The sequence below is a fragment of the Condylura cristata genome, unplaced genomic scaffold, assembly GCF_000260355.1.
Source record: "Condylura cristata isolate star-nosed mole 26May11 unplaced genomic scaffold, ConCri1.0 scaffold00029, whole genome shotgun sequence".
Taxonomy (NCBI): domain Eukaryota; kingdom Metazoa; phylum Chordata; class Mammalia; order Eulipotyphla; family Talpidae; genus Condylura; species Condylura cristata.
In genome coordinates this window covers 5,343,350-5,365,508 of record NW_004567130.1, presented here as the reverse complement: position 1 = coordinate 5,365,508, position 22,159 = coordinate 5,343,350, and the positions used below count along the sequence as shown (strand labels likewise).

The 22,159-nt window shown below is 40.3% G+C and overlaps 1 protein-coding gene across 1 annotated transcript in view; it reads left to right on the top strand.

Annotated features, from left to right (window-relative positions):
• PIWIL3 (piwi-like RNA-mediated gene silencing 3) overlaps positions 1-22,159 on the top strand; it is a 29,435-nt gene that overhangs the window by 1,253 nt on the left and 6,023 nt on the right. Inside the window, exons 2-13 of the mRNA XM_012730829.1 lie at positions 38-233; positions 8,737-8,846; positions 9,668-9,772; positions 9,978-10,093; positions 10,473-10,591; positions 11,794-11,994; positions 14,494-14,605; positions 17,329-17,455; positions 18,093-18,153; positions 18,551-18,638; positions 19,425-19,612; positions 21,751-21,773. Coding sequence (XP_012586283.1) covers positions 38-233; positions 8,737-8,846; positions 9,668-9,772; positions 9,978-10,093; positions 10,473-10,591; positions 11,794-11,994; positions 14,494-14,605; positions 17,329-17,455; positions 18,093-18,153; positions 18,551-18,638; positions 19,425-19,612; positions 21,751-21,773 — 1,446 coding nt within the window. The remainder of the gene's footprint in view (positions 1-37; positions 234-8,736; positions 8,847-9,667; positions 9,773-9,977; positions 10,094-10,472; positions 10,592-11,793; positions 11,995-14,493; positions 14,606-17,328; positions 17,456-18,092; positions 18,154-18,550; positions 18,639-19,424; positions 19,613-21,750; positions 21,774-22,159) is intronic.

The window sequence follows — 22,159 nt, the reverse complement described above, 5'->3', positions numbered from 1 at the left end:
GCCCCCAACCTGCTGCATCTGGAGTCTGGGGGACCAGCCCCCAACCTACTGAATCTGGAGCTTGGGGGACCAGCCCCCAACCTGCTTCACCTGGAGTCTCAGTGGCACACCCCCAACCTGCTGCCCCTGGAGCTTCAGCAGCACACCCCCAACCTGCTGCCCCTGGAGCCTCAGCGGCACACCCCCAACCTGCTGCACCTGCAGCCTGGGGAGCATCTGGAGCAGTTGCAGCCGTGAGTTTAGTCGTGTTTGTTTCCTTATGCAAAGCTCTTCCTCTGCTGAAAGATGTAGAATTGGGCCAGTGTAGTGCTGTTACAGAATTCCCCTCTGTTGACAGCAAGCTAATACCAATCATTAGAAAAGTTAGATTCTCCAGGTGTCCTTTACCTACCTGCTCTCCTCGACTGCTTCCCTTTCTTATTTTCACAAATGCAGACTTCCTTTCGGCTCCAAGTAGATGGGTTTCTAAGTTTCTTGGTCTCCACAAATGACTCCTCTTTGGGAGTGACTTCAAAAGGTACAACTTCCTTAAAGTAAGCAGGCAGCCTAAGTTGCATCGAATTTTCCATTGTTTAAAAGTGGTTATCCTTATTCTCTGTGCACATTTTGTATCTGCACTTACCCCATATCCACTTTTGTGTCCGTGCAGTAGAACCACAGACAGTACCCTTGCACTTTGATAAACCCCATCCTTGTGGTTTTCTGGCTACCGCACACCCTTAGTTTTCCTGTTACTTGCCTGGGCCCCTGAGAGGCAGAGTGGAAGGATTATGGAGTTACCCAGGCTCTCTCCCACCTGCTGACAGTCTGGACCACTGCTACCTGCAGCCTCGCTGTCCTCCCAGGTTGCATTAGCTGCATGTGATAACGTATTCGTGTAAAAAGCTGCTTGGGAGCTATGGCTACCTATGATTCTGGACACCTGGATTGAAGAGCAAGGGATAAAGGGGGAGATTGAGAGGGAGAGATTGAGATAAAAAGATTTCGGAAGAGACGAGAAGCCAGAGAGGACACAGAGATGGCCGCAGGAAGGGGACGGGGAGACTCAGTTGCTGCCAGCCCTCTGGCTCCCTTCTGACTGCTCCCTACCTGCTGGGATGCCTGTGTACCTGGGCTTCAGCAATCAAGGCATGTCAAGTACATCCAATATTCTTTTACCATTTGCCCTCATCAACCATGAGTCTGCCATCTTGGGGTGCCTGCCCCTACACAGGGAGTGTGTAATACATGAGGTTACAGCACAGTGATGATAGACTTCATTCCTAAAACCTCTTGGCAATTCCATGAGGTTTGGCAGGATGGAAAGAAGGTAGTTTGCTGCTAGTTCCTTTCCTGTAGTGAATGGATGATCTCGCGACCCCTCAGTATTTTAAGCCTTATGGAAAAGAAAAGATCATTACTCATCAGTTAATTCAGTGTAATAGCTTTTCAAATTTAGATAGTGCATTTGCATCTGGTGATTCTAAATTTCCTTTTCTGGGTTCTCTTCTGCCCTGTTGATATGCCCAGGACCTAGCCCTTAGCTTTGTTAGCTTTGCTACGTGATTTCAGTCCCTTTCTCAGTCTATCAGTCCTGGTCATCTTGGGGGTGTCTTGGCTTTGAGGCTATCTGCTTGAAGTGTGACAGGCCCCTCCCCTGCACTCTGCCATCACCCCACCTGAACTCTGCAGATGTCTCCTACTCCTGATTCGCTCTCTCTAGCAAGATATTCACCTTTGAGGGAATCACGTTCTTCAGGGTTTTCCAGTCAAGGTCTGTGGATTCATCCTAGAATCTGTTCTTTATCCCCTTTCTTCCCTCTTTCACCTGAAGTTGAGAGGTTCTTTCTGCTCCCCTTGGTTGTACAGGTTCAACCACTTGCCTTTTCTCCCTGCTGCAATGGACACAAAAGCCTTCCATAAACAACCAGCAAACACTGTTTTCCACCAGATTCTGGACATGGTTTTGGAAATGGATCTCGCCACCTTTCTGTTTGCCTCTCCCCAAAGAAGTGCCCTCAACTGGTCTTGCTTTTGTCCTGTCGTCCCTTGAGTCTGTTGCCAACGCAGACCCAGATTCATCACATCATCTAGCTCCTCTTCCAAGACCCTGTAAAGACCCCCCATTTTCTCAGTCAGGCAAACCCCTTCGAATGGCCTTTTCTCCTCGCTGACTTCTGCTTCTCTCCTTGTTAGCTTGGCTTCAGCCACGCTGGCCTCCTTGTTCTTCCTGAATGGCCCAACCTGAGGGATACTGTTCTGCTCCCACCAGTGGCTTCTGTAACCCTGTTACCTCATGTACCTCTTTTGCCCCCCCATCAACTAATGCAACCAGCCTTAGCTTCCCATTAACTCCAAATTTCTTTGTTTTATTTTTCTTCTTCTCCCTAGTCATTATATACTTTTTTTTTCGGTCACTGGAATGTGAGCTTTCAAGTGAAGATCCTTTGCTACATGTCCTTCTAGTGCCCGGCACATGGCCCCACACGATAATTGTTGACTGATGTGAACATAGAGACAGCATCACTCTTCACTTCTCTCTCTAAAAATTTGCAGGCACAGCAGCCTCGTTCACCCAGGCGTCCATTATGGCAAGGGAGGAGGCCAGTGGCTCAGCCTGGACAAGAGAAAGGAACAGAAGTAACATCTCCACTTTCAGGTAAAAAGAGGGAAGAAAGGCTGTGGTGAGAAGTCGGGGACACTTGACACATTGGGGTACAGCATGGTTGGTAAGATTCCAGACAAAGTCTTTTCATACTTTGGCACAATGGGAAGAAGTTTCAGCCTGTTGTCACTGTTTCCTAGTCTGTAACGAATTACTGGCTACCCATGTTTTATTCCTTCTAAATGTTAAGGTTTATAGAAAATAGAGATTATTATTCAGTAGCCAATTCAATGTAATTGTTTTTCAAAGTTGGATAATGTGTGCGTGTTTAGTAATTCTAAGTTCAGTAGGATTTTTTTTTTACAACACTAGTTTCTTGGGCTTGTAAATCACTACCCTGAAAGATTGAGCGGCTCCTTGAACTTCTCGGTGTTTCCCTGAGATTATCCTCATAGGTGGAGCACTATGAGGTGAGCCCACAGCTCAGCCATTGTGATTTGCCAAGGACTTGGCTACTTCAGTAAGAATTCAGATTTGAATCTCTTGCTTTTTAAGTTTTGGAGTATTGATGTCAACACAAAACATTCCTCTTTACCTGTTAAGTGTGCAATGCAGCCCTGCTCACTAGAAGCACAGTTTTGTACACCAGATCGCCAGAATTTATTTTGCATAAAAATTCTTATACCTCTTCAACAGCAACTCCCCCACACCCCCCAAAACCACCATTGTGCTTTCTGCTTCTATCAATTTGAGTATTTTAGGTATCTCGTAAGTGGAATTATGCAGTATTTCTTTCTGTGACTGACTTAGTTCACTTAGCTCAATATCTTCAGGATCCACATCACATTGTAGGATTTCCTGCATTTTTAAGACTGAATAATGTTCCATGGTATGTATGCCACGTTAATATCCCTTTACACATCTGTGGATATTTAGGTTGTGTCCATGACATGATTTTGAAAAATTCTATTTAAAAAAATCCATATTTAAGGTGAACATGGGATGTTAATATCTCTTAGGATCCTAATTTCAAGTCTTTTATATAAATACCCAGAAGTTGGAATTTCTAGGAAGTACAGTAGTTCTATTTTCAGTTTCTAAAGAGACTTCCATACTGTTTTACATAATTGCTGGGCTACATTCATTCCCATCCCAGCAGGCAAAGATTCCACTTTCTCTATTTTTCACCCATACTTAGCTTTTGCTTTTGTTTTTGATAATAGTCATTCTTACAGATGTGAATTCATATCTCACTGTGGTTTTGACTTGCATTTCTCTACTTAGTGACTTTGAACATCTTTTCATGTACCATTTGTCTGTTTGTATGATGTCTTTGGAGAAATATACAGAGCTTTCCCTGCTTAGAAAATGGCTCATTAATCTTTAGTTAAGTTTAGGGGTTTCCTAAGCATTTGGAAATTAAGCCTTTATCAGATACATAGTTTACAATTTTTGCCCCCATTTCTGTGAGTTGCCTTCTCATTCTGTTGAATGTTTCTCTAGCTGTATAGAAGTTTTTCAAATTGAGTTCTCACTTGTCTATTATTGCTTTTGCTACGTAAACTTTTGGTATCATTTCCATTAAATGTTCACCAAGAGTAAAGTCATGAAGATTTTCCCTATGTTTAATTCTAGGAGAATTACAGTTTGGAGTCATTAAGTCATTTAGCCATTTGGAGTTGTTTTTGTGTATGATGTAAGAGAAGAGTACAGTTTTGTTCTTTGGCATGTGATATTCAATTTTGTCATCACCATTTGTTGTCTGTTGTGTATCTGGCAGAAGACTGACTCTATGTGCTTATTCCAGAGCTTTCCATTCTGATCAATTGGTGTGGGATAAGCCAATTCCATACCTTTTTAAATACCAACATTTTGTAGTATATTTTGAAATCAGAAAGTGTAGATTTCTAACTTCATTCTTTCTCAAGATTGTTCTGGTATTCAGTGGAGGCCATTATTCCCTATCAATTTTAGAACTGTTTTTCTGATTCTATTTTTCTTTAAAAATAAAAAAAGCACCGCCTGGATTACACTGAATCTATAGGTTACTTTAGATCACTGAATCTATAGATCACAGTAGTATGGACATATTAACAATGTTAATTATTCTAATCCATGAACATGAGCTATATTTCTTTGTGTCTTATTTAAATTCTTTCATCAGTGTTTGGTAGTTCTCAGTGTACAAGCCATTCATTTCCTTTTTATATTTCTTCCTAAGTATTTAGACATTTTGATACTATGGAAAATAGGATTGCTTTCTTAACTGTCTTTTCAGATAGTTCCAAGATAGTATATGAAAACGCAAGTAATTTCTGTATCCAGAAATTTTACTGACTTTATTACCTCTGATAGTTTTTTTGTGATGTCTTTTAAGACTTTCTATATAGAAGTTGTTGCTTACAAACAGCCAATTTTCATGTCGTCTTCCCAGTTTGGATGCCTTCTCTTTTTGCCAAATGCTTCTGGCTAGAACTTTCACTGCTGTAATAACTAGATGTGGTGAGCAAGGGCATGCTTGCTCTCTTCCTAATTTTAGAGGGGAAAGTGTTTCATTTTTCACTACTGAGTATGAATTTAGCTATGAGCTTTCATACGATTATTGTGTTGAGGTAATTTTGCTTAATTAGTTTTTTGAGATATTTTATCATTCAATGGCATTGAGTTTTATCATCCCCCTTTTGATTTGCCTCTACTGAGACAATTATGTAATTTTTTTTAAAGATTTATTTATTTATTCATACAGAACTGGGGTACAGGCCAAAGATGCAGAGGGTGAGAGGATTCACCAGAGACAGAGAGGGGAGCAGAACAGGCAGTTGGACGAAGTACACTGCTGAGGGGAGCAGCGGGCGGGTCAGGAGAGGTCTGCCGCGCCATGTGGTCACCTCCGGGGCAGACGGGAATCGAACTCATGCGGAAGCGGCTTTAGATTCTCAGTGCAGTGCTTTAACCCGCTGCGAGGGGAGGGCCCCAATTATGTAATTTTTATCCTTGAATATATTGAATCATCCTTGGTCACAGCGCATGATCTCTTTACTGTGCTGTTGTATGCAGCTCATTTGATGCAGTTTGCTAGTACTTTGTGGAGGATTTTAGCATTGGATCCACTGGGGGTATTGCTGTACAGTTTTCTTGACTTTGGAAATAGGATAATAATGGCCTCATAGCATGAGTTAGGGAGTGTTCTCCCTTCTTGAATTAAAGGAAGAGGTTAGATTATTCATTTTACTAGTACCTGGCCTTTTTTTAAATAAATTTTTTTTAAGATTTATTTTATGTATACAGAACTGGGGTACAGGCCAGAGGTGCAGGGGTGGCGAGAGAATGCACCAGAGACAGAGTGGGGAGCAGAACAGGCAGATCATTGAAGTACACTGCTGAGAGGAGCAGCGGGCAGATCAGGAGAGGTCTGCCTTGCCATGTGGTCACCTCCGGGGCAGGCGGGGATCAAATTCATGCTGAAGTGGCTTTAGCTTCTTCGTGCTGTGCTTTAACCCACTGAGCACCAGGGAGGGGACCCTTTTTAAAATTTTTAATATAATAGTTTGTTTTTACATTTTGTGCTTTTTCTCCCTCTCAGTTGTAATCCCCATGGGCTTCCCGCCCACCACCAAATCACCTGTGTGCCATCACCACAGTCCAGTGTACTCCCCCTCCAGTTTTGATCCCATTTCCCCACTCCACCCCCATAAAATGTCTCTGGTATATAGTTGCTCATTATTATTATTCCCTCCCTCCCCCGGTCCTTAATGCTCCTGCTATGAGTGAAACCATATGCCATTTTTTTTTTTCTGGCTTATTTCACTAAGCATGATCCCTTCCAGTTCCATCCATGTTGCTGCAAAAGGCATGAGCTTATTTATCTTTTTTGGTTGCTGAGTAATATTCCATTGTCTATATGTACCACATCTTTTTAATCCAGTCATCTACTTTTGAGCATTTGGGTTGTTCCCATGTCTTTCCTACTGTAAATAAAGCAGCAATAAACATGGGGGTGCAGGTGTCTTTTTGAATCAGTGTTTTTGTGTCTTTCGGGTAGATACCTAGGAGTGGGATTGCTGGGTCGTAGGGAAGCTCCATTTTTAGCAGTTTAAAAATCTACACTTTTCCACATGGAAGCAGCCCAAATGCCCAAAAGTAGATGACTGGATAAAAAAGATGTGGTACATATATACAATGGGATATTATTCAACAACCAAAAAAAGAAACACATGTCTTTTGCAGCAACTTGGATGGAGCTGGAAAAGATCATGCTTAGTGAGATAAGACAGAAAGAGAAAGAAAAATACGGGATGGTTTCGCTCGTAGCAGGACCAGGCGAGAAAATAACAAGAATAATGAACAGCCATATACCAGAGACATTTTGTGGTTGAGTGGGGAATGGGATCAAAAACGGGGGGTTGGGGAGGGAAATGCACAGGATTATGGTGATGGCACACGGGTGACTTGGTGATGGGAAACATGCGGGGATTACAATTGAGATGGAAAAAAAATGTACAAAATTATGTAAAAATAAACTGTTACAAAATAATAAAAAAAAACTACACTTTTCCATAGTGGTTGTACTAGTTTGCATTCCCACCAGTAGTTCAGGAGAGTGACTTTTTCTCCACATCCTCACCAACATTTGTTGTTGCTAGTTGTTTTAAGATGTGACATTCTCACTGGTGTGAGATGATATTTCATTGTGGCTTTAATTTGCATCTCCCTTATTACAAGTGATGTTGAACATTTTTTTCATATGCTTGTTGGTCATCTGCACTTCCTCTTTGGAAAAGTGTCTTTTTAGCTCTTCTGCCCATTTTTTGATGGGGTTGTTTATTTTTGTTGTGTTTCATCAGTTCTTTGTATATCTTGTGATCAATCCTTTATCGCTAGTTTTGAGAATTTTTTTCTCAATCAGTGGGATGAGAAGTGACATTTGTTTGTTCCCCATGGTATCACGTACTGGCCATTCATTCAGGGAGAATGGTTAATGAGTATTGTGAGTCTATTTTTCACAATGCACTAACCTCACTGAAAGGACACTTTGTACTGTCATTCAAATATTCATCTTGTAAAAGAAATATTTAAATCAGTGTGAACATTAGAATGTAATAAAAATTACATTCAGAGTGTCAGAGTGGGCCCTCCCTGGTGGCACAAGGGGTTAAAGCACAGCACTGTGAAGCTGTCCACAGCCAGAGTTGATCCCTGGCCAGAGAGGTGACCCACATGGCTCAGCAGACCTCTCCTGTCTCTTGGTTGCTCCCCTCAGCAGTGGATTTCAGACAATCTGCCTGTTCTACTCCCCACTCGGTATTCAGTGAGTCCTCTCATCTCCTCCCAGCACCTCTGGCCTGTCCCCCAGTTCTTGCATGCATGCATAGATAAATCTTTTCTAAAAATAGTGTCAGTCTTTCCCAGATGCTGTTCAGAAAAAGTAGATGGGACCTTCTGGATCAAAAGTCACTATTATTTTTTTAATTTTATGGCTTGTTCGGGCCCTCCCTGGTGGCGCAGTGGGTTAAAGCACAGTCTAAAGCCACGACCGCATGAGTTCGATTCCCGCCTGCCCCGGAGGAGACCACATGGCGTGGCAGACATCTCCTGACCTGCCCGGTGCTCCCTTCAGCAATGTACTTCGTCGCTCTGCCTGTTCTGCTACCCTTTGTCTCTGGTGAATCCTCTCACCCTCCGCATCTCTGGCCTGTACCCTGGTTCCATATGAATAAATAAATAAATCTTTAAAAAAAAAAAAAAAATTATGGCTTGTTCACTGATGCCCTGCCCGGTAGAGGGCAGTGTGGTACCAGTTATAGATATAGCAAAGGGTAGAGATTTGCTTCTGCTGTGAACCTTGTACTTTTGCGCGAATACCATCGATTAATAGTACAGACATTACAGTAGGGATGAGTGAAATGTGAAGGTAAGTATGGATGGGGCCCCCAACTCTTTGGGAAAGCCTTCTGGGTAACACTCCCCTTCACTGGTGACCCATGACTTAAATGTGTGGATTCAGGCACATCATCTTTTATACTTTAAACAGCCTTGACTATTTTAGTTAATAACTGGCCACTAATTTTATCCTTTGTACATACTTTTCCCTTTGACTATATAAATGCACGTCGTTCACACTTAAATGTAGAAGAATCACAACTCTCGGCTAGATTTCAGAGGACATCACTGAGAGAGAGGAGGGGCCGTGGCGGCGGCGTTTTTGGAGACCTGGTGGTGAACACGCGGCAGTACATGGAACACGTTAGAAAGTCGAAAACAGGTAGGTGGGCCATCAATGAGCCAGATTTACGGACCTGTGTATTTTAAACATTTGGTGAGATTCGTGTTTGAGTTTGAGCCTATGAGACGGGCCCCGTCTCTCCGCATGGAAGGATGCGCTCACCTCTTCGTAATAACTTTTCACTTTTGTAGGAATGAAGACTTAAGATCCTCAAGTATTGTCTGTTTTTCCCTTTTCCTTTCATAGCTGCCTGAAATGATTGAGTACTTCGGTTGCACTGAGGTTTTATTTATTTATTATTTTTTGTTTAAAGAAACCTAAACATCATTGTATACAGTGGCTTCTGCTTCCCCCTACCAGGCCCTCTTTTGGAAGCATGGTGTGGCACAGCTTTATTTCGACCTCTTTAATATAATATTTCTTATATTTTAAAGTTTTGATATAATCTTATATTTTAAATTCCCAAATGATAATTATGGATTTACCTCCTTTGACTTAACTTTAGTTCTCAATATTGTGCTGTCCAAGTTATTTGGGCTCCAGGCCACCTCCCTGGTGGTCTAGGGGTTAAGTCAGCGCTATCACCACTGGCCTGAGTTTGATCCCAGCCTGAGTTCCATCTGGGCCTGGGAGCTGACCCAGACAGCTCCTGGCCTGACAGCAGACCTCTCCTGTCTCTCTGCTGCTTCCCTCAGCTGTGTATTTCAATAGATGGCCTGTTCTGCTCCCCACTCTGTCTCTGGTGAATCCTCTCACCCACACCCCCACACTCTGGCCTATACCAGTTCTTCAATGTGAAAAAAATTTGGAGGTGGGGGGTCCATACTCATCTCATTATTGACCTGTGGCTCATTTTTCAGGCTCTGAAGGTAGAATGGTAAAGCTATTTTCCAATCATTTCCAAATGAGATCTCGCCCCCAGACCACTGCCTATAAGTACAGCGTTAACTACCAGCCAGATGAAGGTGACGAAATGTTCCGTGAACATTTACTTCTAGAACTTGAAAAATTATTTGGAAATCACCAGATATTTGATGGAAACTCTTTATTATTACCTCGCAAGCTGGATGAAGGGGTTAAGTGCCATTATTTAACATTACCCTAGACATTGTTCTTTTTCTTGCATGTTCACTTTATTGCGGTAAAACGTCCCATGATTCTGTACAACAGTTTGTGGAGACATCCTGAAGATCTCTTCCCAGTTATTTCATAATGACACCCTTGTGCTATGTTTATCATTGATCTTCTCTAATGTCCCAAATTTCAGGCTAAAATTTAACAAGAAGGTAAAAAAATAATTTACCTTTTTAATGGCACAGTGTCTCAAATATGCTGACAATGAAATTTTGGATAATTTACTTTATTGGTTTCTCAAAGTTTAGCCAAAAAAAAAAAAAAAAAAAGGCGGGAGGGAAGGCCTTATTTTCTTCAACTTCTGTATTAAATAGCCAAATAAATATTTTGGAACTTGTTTTGGTTTAAAAAAAAGAGTTGTGATTTGAATAATTTTGATTCTTCACTTTTGTTCTAAATCATTTTCTACATGTGGGAAAAGCTGGTTGTTGCCATGCTGGGGTACTGGATGGCTAAGTGACACTGACTTGTAAAGAATGAAGCTTAGTTTCCCTGAAAGAAAATGTGGACCTTTGTTTTGCTTTATTTCAGGGTATGACATTGTCTAGGACATTCAATAAGCAGCCATACTTGATCACAATTGAATTCTCCAAAGAACTCCAGCCTTCTGACCCCGATCTCCTACGCTATTACAACATTCTCCTGAGGAGGTGTGTTAGGAAGATGAACTTGCGTGAGGTTGAATTGTGCTGTACTGCATGGTGGAGGCGGTGAACTGGATCATTTGCTTGTAGCATTTTGGACACTTAGTTCTTATGCAGTGAGAGCAAAGAGTCTGGAGATGAAACGACATTTGAGTCTCACTAGTCTTGCACTAATGTGGTATAGTCTAGATTTTTTTCTCCCTGGTCCCACTTCTCACATCTGGGACTGTTCTAGGAGGAATAATAGATCTCAGCTGAACATGTTCACATTTCTTTTTGGAGCAAATACTTTAAATTTTACACTTACTATGATGAACAAATGGTCCAAATAAATGTTGAGACACATTTAATCTACAAACGTCCATTTCTGGGACTAAAGGCTATTCTGATAGTCTTTGTATACAATAATGTATTGCATATTATATAAAGGAGACAAAATTGAAGTAAAAGAACTTTAATTGCTACCTCAGAAAATAATTGACTTGTTAAGTCAGGTAATTTGTGTTAATTGTTCACATAAAGTAACAGATTTTTTCCCCTTGTAATGTAACCACTGTGTTACAGCCTGCTTAATAGTCACTGCTCGTTCAACAAAACTTTGTTTTTCAATTTCTAGAATTTTGAAGAAAATGAAAATGAAACAACTTGGTCGCAACTATTACAGGAATGACAAAAAAATTGACTTCCGTTCAGAAAAGTTTGTATAAATGGAAAGTTACATGTTCTGTAGACATAATCATGAAAGTCTTTTGAGAAAGTTACTCTCATTGAAGTAGCATTATTTAAAGTGGAAGATTCATTCTTAAAATCCTAGCATAAAAAACATAACCCTTAAGATACTCAGTTAGTATGTAAACCTCATAGGACATCTAAGTAATCACCCCAATTTGGCTCATTTCTCTTGGGAAATATTTTTAATTATAACTATTATAGTTACGTGTATGTATCTTACTTACTGGCACCTATGCATATAATTACATCATAATACATTTTCTTATGCATATAGCTGGGTGATAATAAAAGTGACTTAAAGATGGTGTATTATAACTAGCACATCTAGTATCTCCATTTGAAGGCCCTTCTAAAGACCACTTATTACTAAAAATAAGAAATTAACTCAAGTGTCAATTTTGGACCATGAGTTAAGTTCCTCTAACCCCTGATAAGCCTGGACTTTGATAACTACCTCTAACTTCTTCTCTTTGCAGTTTGAAAATCTGGTGTGGTTATATTACTTCTGTTCTCCAGTATGAAAACAGCATCACCCTCTGTGCTGATGTGATCCATAAACTGATTCGAATAGAAACTGCCTTTGATATAATAAGAAAGCTTGTTGGAGAAGGGGAGGCTACAAAAGAGACGCAGGAGCTAATTGATAAGGAATTGGTTGGATCAATCGTTTTTACCACGTAAGTTGACGTTGTAAAACCTATCTGGTCACTTAGATAACTTTTTCGATGAGGGACGATCCTGTAATTTTTGAAGCATTAGACATTGAAGTTTAGGAGAGGAAATATGAAAATGGCAAGACTCATTGGACACTTTCTCGTGTGTGTGAGTAATATGTGTATATACACCTACATATCTACTTCTATAAATTTTAGGAAAGGAATAGATGTCAGTTGTAGACTTGGCTAATGCTAATTTAGTCATTTGCTGTGATCTCTGGCGTGTAATAGTTCGCTCCTTCTGCATTTCTTCTTTCCCTTCTCTCTGTGTTTAGCTATTTTAAAGTCGTAAATTATCTAATCCTTTTTTTTTTATTTTATTTATTTATTCATACAGAACTGGGGTACAGGCCAGAGATGTGGAGGGTGAGAGGGTTCACCAGAGACAGAGTGGGGAGCAGAACAGGCAGATCTACGAAGTACACTGCTGAGGGGAGCAGCGGGCGGGTCAGGAGAGGTCTGCCACGCCATGTGGTCACCTCCCAGGCAGGCGGGGATCGAACTCATGCGGAAGTGGCTTTAGCTTCTTAGTGCTGTGCTTTAACCCGCTGCGCCACCAGGGAGGGCCCCTAATCCTTTTTTTAAGATAGCATCATGTGTACTATCTTTTTTAAAGATTTATTTATGCATACAGAAGTGGGCTAAAGGCCAGAGGTGCAGGGGAAGTGAGTGAATTCACCAGAGTCAGAGTGGAGAGCAGAACAAGCAGACTGATGAAGTACACTGCTGAGGGGAGCAGCGGGCGGGTCAGGAGGGGTCTGGCGGGTCAGGAGGGGTCTGGCGGGTCAGGAGGGGTCTGGCGCACCATGTGGATCACCTCTGGGGCAGGGATCGAACTCATGCTAGGGTGGTTCAGGCCAGCTTGCAGTGCTATGCTTTAACCTGCTGCACCACCAAGGAGGGCCCCATCTAATCCTTTTAACAATTTTCCACTGAAGGAAATTTTTATTTTTAATGTCCTTTTTACCAGAAACTAAGTTGATAATAGATTTAAAGTCATTTATAGTCAGTTGATTTTCAACAAGTTTATCAAGACTGTTCGGGGAAAGAATAGTCTTTTCAACTGCTGTAACAGCTGGATATCCATCTTCCCTTCACATAAAATACAAAATTAACTCTAATTAAAAGTATACAACTCTTAGAACATACAGGAGTAAATCTCCTAGATTTTGAATAAGGCAAACAACTATTAGATAAGACACCCAAAGCACAAATGATGATAAAAGAAACATACAGACATATTGTACCTCTCATGTCATAAATAACTGGTAAGTTTTCTTTACTTAAATGGATATAACTCAGTAATGGAAAGGTAACCCATGTTTAAAAAGTGATCAAATGATCTGAATAGACATTTCTCCAAAGAAAATATACAACAGCCTAGTGATCAAAATTTTCACCATCATTCACTGTTAAGGAAATTCAGATTAAAATTACAGTGAGATACATGAAGTAACAACAAAACTGTGTCTGTATGTTACATGTCTGTATGTCTTTTGTTTATATTTAATTGTCTTGGCCTCGAGGTGTTCTAAATTGGTTTAAATGGTGCCTATAAATATTATAAGCAAACAGAAATGTAATGTTTATAATAACTGACTTGTTTTAAAACAGGTTATATCTGTATAAATTTTTTTGTCTCACTTGGGTTAATAATGTCAGACAAATAAAGGTTTTAAATTAAAAAAAAAATTAAAGTGAGATAAATACCACTTCATACTCACCGAAATGGCTAAAACTAAAAAGGAAGATGTCAGATGTTGAGAAGGACATAGAAAATTTGAAACCAGCTTTATATACTGGTGCTGTAAAATGAGAATGGTTTCTTGGGCAAATAGTCTGGCATTTTCTCAACATGCTAAAGATAGTATTACCATTATGACCCAGCAATTCCAAGAAAAATGAAAACATGCCCAACACAATGGACACATGAATGTCCCTAACATTTTCATAATAGCTCGAGTGCAAACAACCCAAATTTTCATCAACTGAAAATTGGATGAACAAAAGTGCAGTCTGTTATAAAATGGACTATTATTTGGCAACAAAAAGAAATTAAATACCAATACACACTACGGCTTCAAAATTAAACAATGAAAACGTCATGGAAAGTGGAAGGAGCCAGTCAGGAAAAATCAGTACTGTATTTTGTCCAATTTAGGTTAAATGTGAGTAGGCAAGTGTTAAGGGGGAAAAGTAATTTAATAGTTGCCCAAAGAATTGGGTTGAAATAGGAGATGACTGTTCATGGTGGTAATGTTTCTTCTTTGGGTGACAAGTGTTCTAAAATTGGTTGTGTTAATGATTGCACAACTCTGAAATACTAAAAACTGTACACTTGCATGGCTGACTTTATGTAAACAAATCTTAATATCAAATATATCCTGCAATTACTTGTGTCATCTAAAACCCATGTAATCCAAAAGCCAGAAATAATACATGTTGTGATTTAATTTATAGTTACAACAACAGAACCTACAGGGTGGATGCTGTTAACTGGACAGAGTGTCCTACATCTAAATTTACAACCTCAAAGGGCACAGAAATTAGCTATAAAGATTACTGTGAACAGGTATGAAATTTTCTTTCAACATATTTAAATCTTAATGTTTTCATTTTACATAGCTGTGTTTCTCTGACGTCATGTGCATATTTGTATATTCTCCAATATGCTAGCTTGACATATCTGTATATCTTCTTTGTGTATTAATGTGCCTTGTATATGAAATTATGTCACATAATTTAAATGGATCTGATATGGCCTCACTTGTAGTCTTAAAAGTGGCTATGGTAGTTTTAAACTTGTAGATGGTTACTAGGTTAAAAAATGCTAAGGGTTTGGATAGGAAAAAACTTTCCCATAAAATTTGGTCTAGAGAGCTTAGCTCAAAAAGAATGACCAGTTACCACCTGAAATGTCAAATATCTGCTAACTATCATAACTCATATATTCCTCTGTATTTCTCATTTCTTTGTGAACACTCCATATAAACTTGGGAGACTAAACCATGCCGGTCGCAGAGGCTGGTTTTCTAGCTTTTGCAGCCAAAAGAGAAAGAAGCAAAGAAATTGCTGCTGTTTGTTGCCAATAGAAAGAAATTGTAATTGGATGGTTTGGAAAAGAACAGCTTGGATTTTTATACTGGAACCCAAAGCAGAGTTACTTAAAACCAGTGAAAACACGCCCTCTGACATCTCTTAAGGAGATGGTTCTATTTGACATTTTCCTCATTTATGCTCCACACTTGTTCATTCAATCTGAAAGGCATTTAGTGAGGGTTTACTACATATCTTGAGTGCACATTGGAAAGGCAGCTGAATTCTCTGCTCTCTAGGAACTTTTCTTCTCATGGCAGGCAGAGGTGGTAATCAAGAAAACCATTCTGAAAGTTATAAGGTATGTACAGACATACAAATAATTAAAGGGGGTGTAAGATGGGGAATGCATGGTAGCTAATTGGACTGGATGGTCATGGAAAATTTCTGAGATGTTATGTAAATGTTAAAAAGGAGTGAGCTATAGGCAGACAAGGAAGAAGAGAATGGTGCAAAGGTACATATTTAGACCTAAATATTAGAGCTAAAAGTATCAAATTCTAGCTAGATCCAGATCACAGTATGTTCTGTAGGGAAGAAACAGGCCAGTTAGTCTCAAGAAAAGATGATTAGATTTTACTGTTGAATGGTAGTGTGCAGCTGACTGAAGTGTTAGATTTTATTCTGAATAATATTATTTTGTATAATGTACAGAGAATGGGCTGTTTGCTGGTAAGATGGGGATGGGCAGACCATCTCCAGTAGGAACTGTTAAGTTGGCTTGGGTAAAATGACAGTGGTCTGGACTAGGGCAGGAGAATGTGAAAATGGACAGGATTTACTGGTGATTTGGATGTAGTTGAGTGATAGAAAGAGGAGTCTGCAGCATCACTCTTCGGTGCCAACACTTACCTACTTCCTTAAAATCATTTACCAGAGTGGGTCTGTGGGAGGTGCTGGCTTGGCAACTGCATGGGGCTCAGACTCTGATGTATTGCATGGAGTGTGCAGTGGTGGACAGAGTGGCCCAAAGGAGAAGGCACGTCCTCCATGTCTTTGTCCATTTCTGCTCCTGGATTGAATGTGGATAAGAAAAGCTGTCCCAAACCATGAGGAGGGCAGGATCCTGAAGAGGTATGCTGAGATCTAAGAGGCACGCCAGATCTCTGCAGCCCATAGCTGCCTGCAGCCCCATCTTCATTGGTGATGAGTAGACTTATCAGAAAGCCACACTAATTTTAGCTTTTCAGAGTAGATGTGGCCCCTAACACAGATCAGTTGTGGCATTACACGCTCTGCAGAGGAATGAAGAGAAAAGATCTGAAAGGCTGTATGTCTGAGTATACCTGGAAATTGGGACTCTTTGTAGGGTGGGGGAGCTATGTGTAACTTTTTTTTTTCTCGTAACTTCTCCATAATTCTACACATAATGTATGTAACATGCATAAACTCCCACCTTAAGGCGACTGTGGGAAAGAGGATTGGAGGTGAATGCCAGCTGCCTTGCAAATGACTATAGGCCAGTTGAAGAATTAAAACAGTCTGTCACAGTGTCACCTGAAGTGAGAGTAGAAGCTAAGTTCAGGATGAAAAGAGCTATGAATACTGAGTTCAGTCTTCTAAAGTGGGGTCTCCTTCCTGATGGTTTGAAAACAGATGAAACCAGAATTTCTGTAGATAAACTGTCCTTGAGGGAGCCCTTGCTAATGAATAACATAGAAGGATCTGTGAAGAATTGCCACTGAGTGTCGGGGACAGTAAGGCAGCTCTGTGGTATGAGAATGGCAGCACTTCTGTGCTTTGACCATCCTTTCTCCACTGGAAGCAAAGACTAGGAGCTTGGGGGACATAGGCAGGAAAACTATTGGGAAGAGATTTGGAATCACACCTGTAAAAAGGTAGCCATGTATTTTGGCTCACGTGTGGGAATCCTTAAATTCTGTGTGTTTAAGGAAATTTTAAGGCAATTCTGGGATGAGAGATAGACAAAGAGGCCTTCTTTCATCATGAGTTGGGGTAGCCCGATGACCCCAACATGTTGTGTGGATGTCCTATTTCCCTTTCCCAGAGATATTTATAAGATGTGAATCCCTGACGCATCAAAATTGAGACTATTTATGCCTTCTTAAACTTAAGGAAATAGTGTTACCAGCTGTTCGGGCTCCATTTGTGATCATCCTGTATATTTAATACCTATTTACATGATGTTACCATGGTTTTGCTGGTACGTGACACCAGTGTTTGTTCTTTGTTGAGCAGAAATACAATACAGAGGTCACTGATATGTCTCAGCCACTTCTGACCAGCAAAGGCAGATGGAAAAAAAGCCTACAGGGGATAGCCTATCAACCTGTACAGCTGATTCCTCAGTTATGCCAATTGACAGGTACTGAGAGTCTATGAGGTCTCCAGAGGAGATGACCCCTCTTAAAAGGGACGGCTGTTAAATGCCTCAAGACGGATAAATGGATCAAGAAGATGGGGTCTACATATGCAGTGGAATACTACTGTTTAGTAATAGAGATAAATTTGTGCCATTTGCAGTAGAATGGATGGAGCTGTAAGGGATGATGCTTAATGAAATAAGTCAGGAGGGAAAAAAGTATCAGATAGTTTACTTACAGGAGGAATATAGGGAAACTGGGGGGAAAAGGTTAAAAAACCCACAAAAATTTCAGGCAAATTATGGATTTGAGGCATACAGCAAGGGAGGGGGAAGGAAAAGGGTCAAACGGGGGAGAGAAGAACACAAGGGACTGTGGTGACAGTGCACAGGTGATATCACGTAGTGGTAGGAGATTGGGGCAGACCATACCTGAAGGGAGAAATCGAATACTGCATGGAAATGAACAATGTAAGAAAAAAGTATTAAAAAGGGGGCGGGGGCACATGTAATGTCACACTGCAGGCTTTTCCCAGCACTCCACAAACCAGACCCTGGTGGTCCTTCCTCTTCCCGAGATGGCCAGGAAGTCTTCTCTAATTCTTGCTTGTTCGGCTATATTTTTTAATTTTCTGTAAAGGTCTCTCAGAAAAAATTCGTAAAAACAATATGTTGATGAGGCAATTGGCTGAAAAGATGAGGTTGGATCCAGATGAGAGGCGGTGTGAATTACAACATTTCATCAATAAAATACTGAAGTAAGTGCTACTTTTTGGGCTATGTGCACTACAGGCCTGTGTAGGTCCCTTGACTCTCAGAACGTTGGTAGAGAAATAACAACTGTGAAGAAAATGCTATTTGGAGGGATAGCTCTATTTTTTCTCTATTGCAGTTATTAGAGGACACCTCCAGGGGGAAGTGGAGAAAAATGGTCCGAGTACCTGTGCAAACAGGAGAAAAGGATTATTTCCACAGTAAGGGAATTTCAGAACAAGTCAAAGGGAAGCTCAGATTAGATGAAAGTGTCCATGTTTTGCAAATGGATGACTGTATTTGCTTATCTTTGGTTTGATTGTTGGTAAATACTTTAACTTTTAGACATGAGATTACACAAACAGAGCTTCAGCGCTGGAATTTGAGATTTGACACCAACTTTTTGTCCCTCCAAGGAAGAGTTTTGAAAGAAGTAACGATTTCCCAAGGAAGAGCAAAAGTAAGACAGTTTCAAAATTGTCATGCTGTATTCTGGTCAAATGACAAATAACCCAAAAAGGAACTAAAGCATTCATCTCAGTAGCTTGGAGGGCATCTCTCTTCTAAGGGTACCTGTTCTTTCTCCACGAGGGAACAAGCAAGCACTCAAAAAGAACACATTTAAGTGCTTAGGGTAAACTCCCCATATGTTTTCATCTGCTCGTACAGTGGTTATTTTATCAGGGCAAAATAACCTTCCAAACCCTAAGAGTCAAAAAAAATTCTTAGAATCAGAATAATCCAGGGTGACCCATGAATGAATTCCAGGGTTACTTGCCTATATCTAAATTACTATTATTATTAGGGAAAATAAACCTAATTAAATCATGACTAAAGTTTAAAACTGTACTATTACAACAGGAAGTAGTTTTTTTTTTTTTTTAAAGATTTATTCATTCATTCATACAGAACTGGGGTACAGGCCAGAGATGCGGAGGGTGAGAGAGTTCACCAGAGACAGAGTGGGGAGCAGAACAGGCAGATCGACGAAGCACACTGCTGAGGGGAGCAGCGGGCGGGTCAGGAGAGGTCTGCCGCGCCATGTGGTCACCTCCGGGGCAGGCGGGGATCGAACTCATGCGGAAGCGGCTTTAGATTCTCAGTGCAGTGCTTTAACCCGCTGCGCCACCAGGGAGGGCCCAGGAAGTAGTTTTTTAATGGAAAGGATCTTAAGTGATTTTAAAAATGATGCTGTATATCATGTCTTGGAATTCTCCAGTTTGTCCCCCATCCACAACATGGAGAGTGGTCCAGAGATGTGAGAACTACACACTTAATTAACGCAAAGTCCCTAGATCACTGGTTACTGCTCTATACGAAGAGAAGTCGTGATGCAGCCCTATCCTTGGAGAGGAATCTCTATCAAGTCACACCCACCATGAATATAACTATGAGACATCCAGTTGCGTGAGTGGAAGTCGCTTCTTATTTAATAATCAGCTGTTAGCAAACAAATCAGGACAACTGAAAATACTGAATGATAGGCTGTAGTCACTTTGTACCAAACATTAACAGGCTTCTGTGCTTTATGCTTTATGCTTTGTGGCTATTGGGATAGACAGAGACAAAGACTTGAGAATAAGCAATTGGGTGTGAGTGGGCATAGGGTGGGGTGGTGGTGTCAAGGACCTATTCCCAGTCATGCTTCCCAAATTAAACTTGTATTGTTTAAAAGCGAACTTTCAACACAAATTTAATTGAAATGGCCTAGCATGGTATTTTATCTCATCCTATAGTGCATCTCATTAGCTGAATCACATGTCTGTTATATACTTATATATATTTTACTACTCGTTACTTTTTGAATATAAATGATACTCATTTTCTAGGTTTGAAGTGAACGATTCAGTTGACTCCTATGTAAGCATCATAGAAAAATATGCTGAAAGAACACAGATGGTAAGTGTCTATTGGATTTATGCACTGTTCTATAGCATTTAGAATGTCACCACTGGTTTCTGAAATTAGCTAACAGATACAAACTTGCCTCTTATATAAGGTAGCTGAATGCAGACATTAGGTTTTTAGCTACTAAATATCATATGTTGTGCTAATTGCTTTGGATTTGAAGAATTGGAATTATAAAAACATCCCATACAGTAAAGTACTATACCCCTGTAGAATGGATTATGAATCATGACATTCACCATTTTCCTCCCCCGTTATAACCTACCAAGTGATGACCACCATGAGCCCTCTTTTCTAGCATGTGTTCTTACCTTTGTTCCGTATTTCTTTTCAGAGTTTTCCTCTCCTTTCTCCCACCTAATGTCTTCGATCCATATTATGTTGTATTTGAATTACTGAAGCAGTGTGTCTCTTCTTCCTTCCTTCCCCCTAATTAATCTTCCATTCTTTCTCCAAAAGACTCTTTAGAAGGGATCTTTGGCTTCTTGATCATGAAATCCTAAAGGCTAAATTGTCTTTCTTTTAGTTCCCACTAAATAATTTTCTAGGCTATTCTGAAGGATACCTTAACTAGCTTCTCTTCTCAAGAGAAGATACGTCCATGATATTGCAGAAGCTGAAATATTAGGAAATGGTGTTAGGTAACCACACTCAGAAAATGCAGATTAGTAGGCAAATAGAATCTAAATGATTTAAAACTCAAATTTAAGTTTGAGCAACTAACCTACTAACGCATACCTGTATATGCATATCTGTCTATATGTACGTGTGTGTGTGTGTGAAATCTGTGCTTCTTCAAAACATGTCTTTACATTTGATTTGTGTTTGTATTTAACTGGTCATGCTGGGATTGGAGAGTTCTCAGGAAAATAATGGATTAGCATTCTCTGGAATACATTCCCATACACTAGTGGTAACTAGTTTGGTTTCCATACACTAATCATGGTACTTTACAGGTAGACATCGCTAAATCATACACAAGAATCTAATTCCTTTTCATTTAGGGTGAGCCAGTAGATTTGGATAATTTTGAGAAAAAAATGAATGTTTATTGTGGTGAATTATGGAGAACATATTTCTTTTCATGCTGGTTACGCATTTGGTAAAATCTGCACCCTCTCCATGTGAAAAGGAAACTCAATCTAGAATGAGACAATTTCCTGAGTCTGATAAAACATCTTCTAAAAATGATATGCATCATTTTCCCACTAGAGTCAGGATCAAACCAAGTAGTACCTTCTCTAAGTGCTCAGTGTCTTGCTGGACATCCTGGTGAATATTTGAAAACATGCTCTACTTCTTTTAAAGTAGGCAGATTCCATGCTCTAAAGCTGATTTGCTCAGTGGTAAAATGGGGATAATTGTATTTAGCTCAATAGGTTGTTGAAAGAAAGAACTAAGGCACATAAAATGCCAAGCAAACAGCCCACACATAACCATCATCCCCAAATGGTGACTATGCTGATGGTCTATTTTAATCCATCCTTAACTTTATTATATGAAGTTTCATTTCCTGAAAATTAAATAAACCAGAGCAAAGGGTTTTTCAAGTTTTAGCACTTGAAGCATATTGCTAAATAGCTGGTTTGCAGTGTGTTTCTTCCAAGTTCTATTATCCTTGTTTAATGTGAATCTAGATTCTTCAACCCCATGGATTCAGGTATTTAAAAATCAACCCTGGGCCCTCCCTGGTGGCGCAGCGGGTTAAAGCACAGCGTTAAGAAGCTACAGCCACTTCTGCATGAGTTCGATCCCCGCCTGACCACGTAGCCTGGCAGACCTCTCCTGACATGCCCGCTACTCCCCTCAGCATTGTACTTAATTGATCTGCCTGTTCTGCTCCCCACTCTGTCTTTGGTGAAGCCTCTCATCGCCCCTGAGCCTCTGGCCTGTACCCCAGTTCTGTATGCACAAATAAATCTTTTTTTTTTTAAGATTTATTTTATTTGTACATACAGAACTGGGGTACAGGCCAGAGGCTCAGGGGCGATGAGAGGCTTCACCAGAGACAGAGTGGGGAGCAGAACAGGCAGATCGACAAAGTAC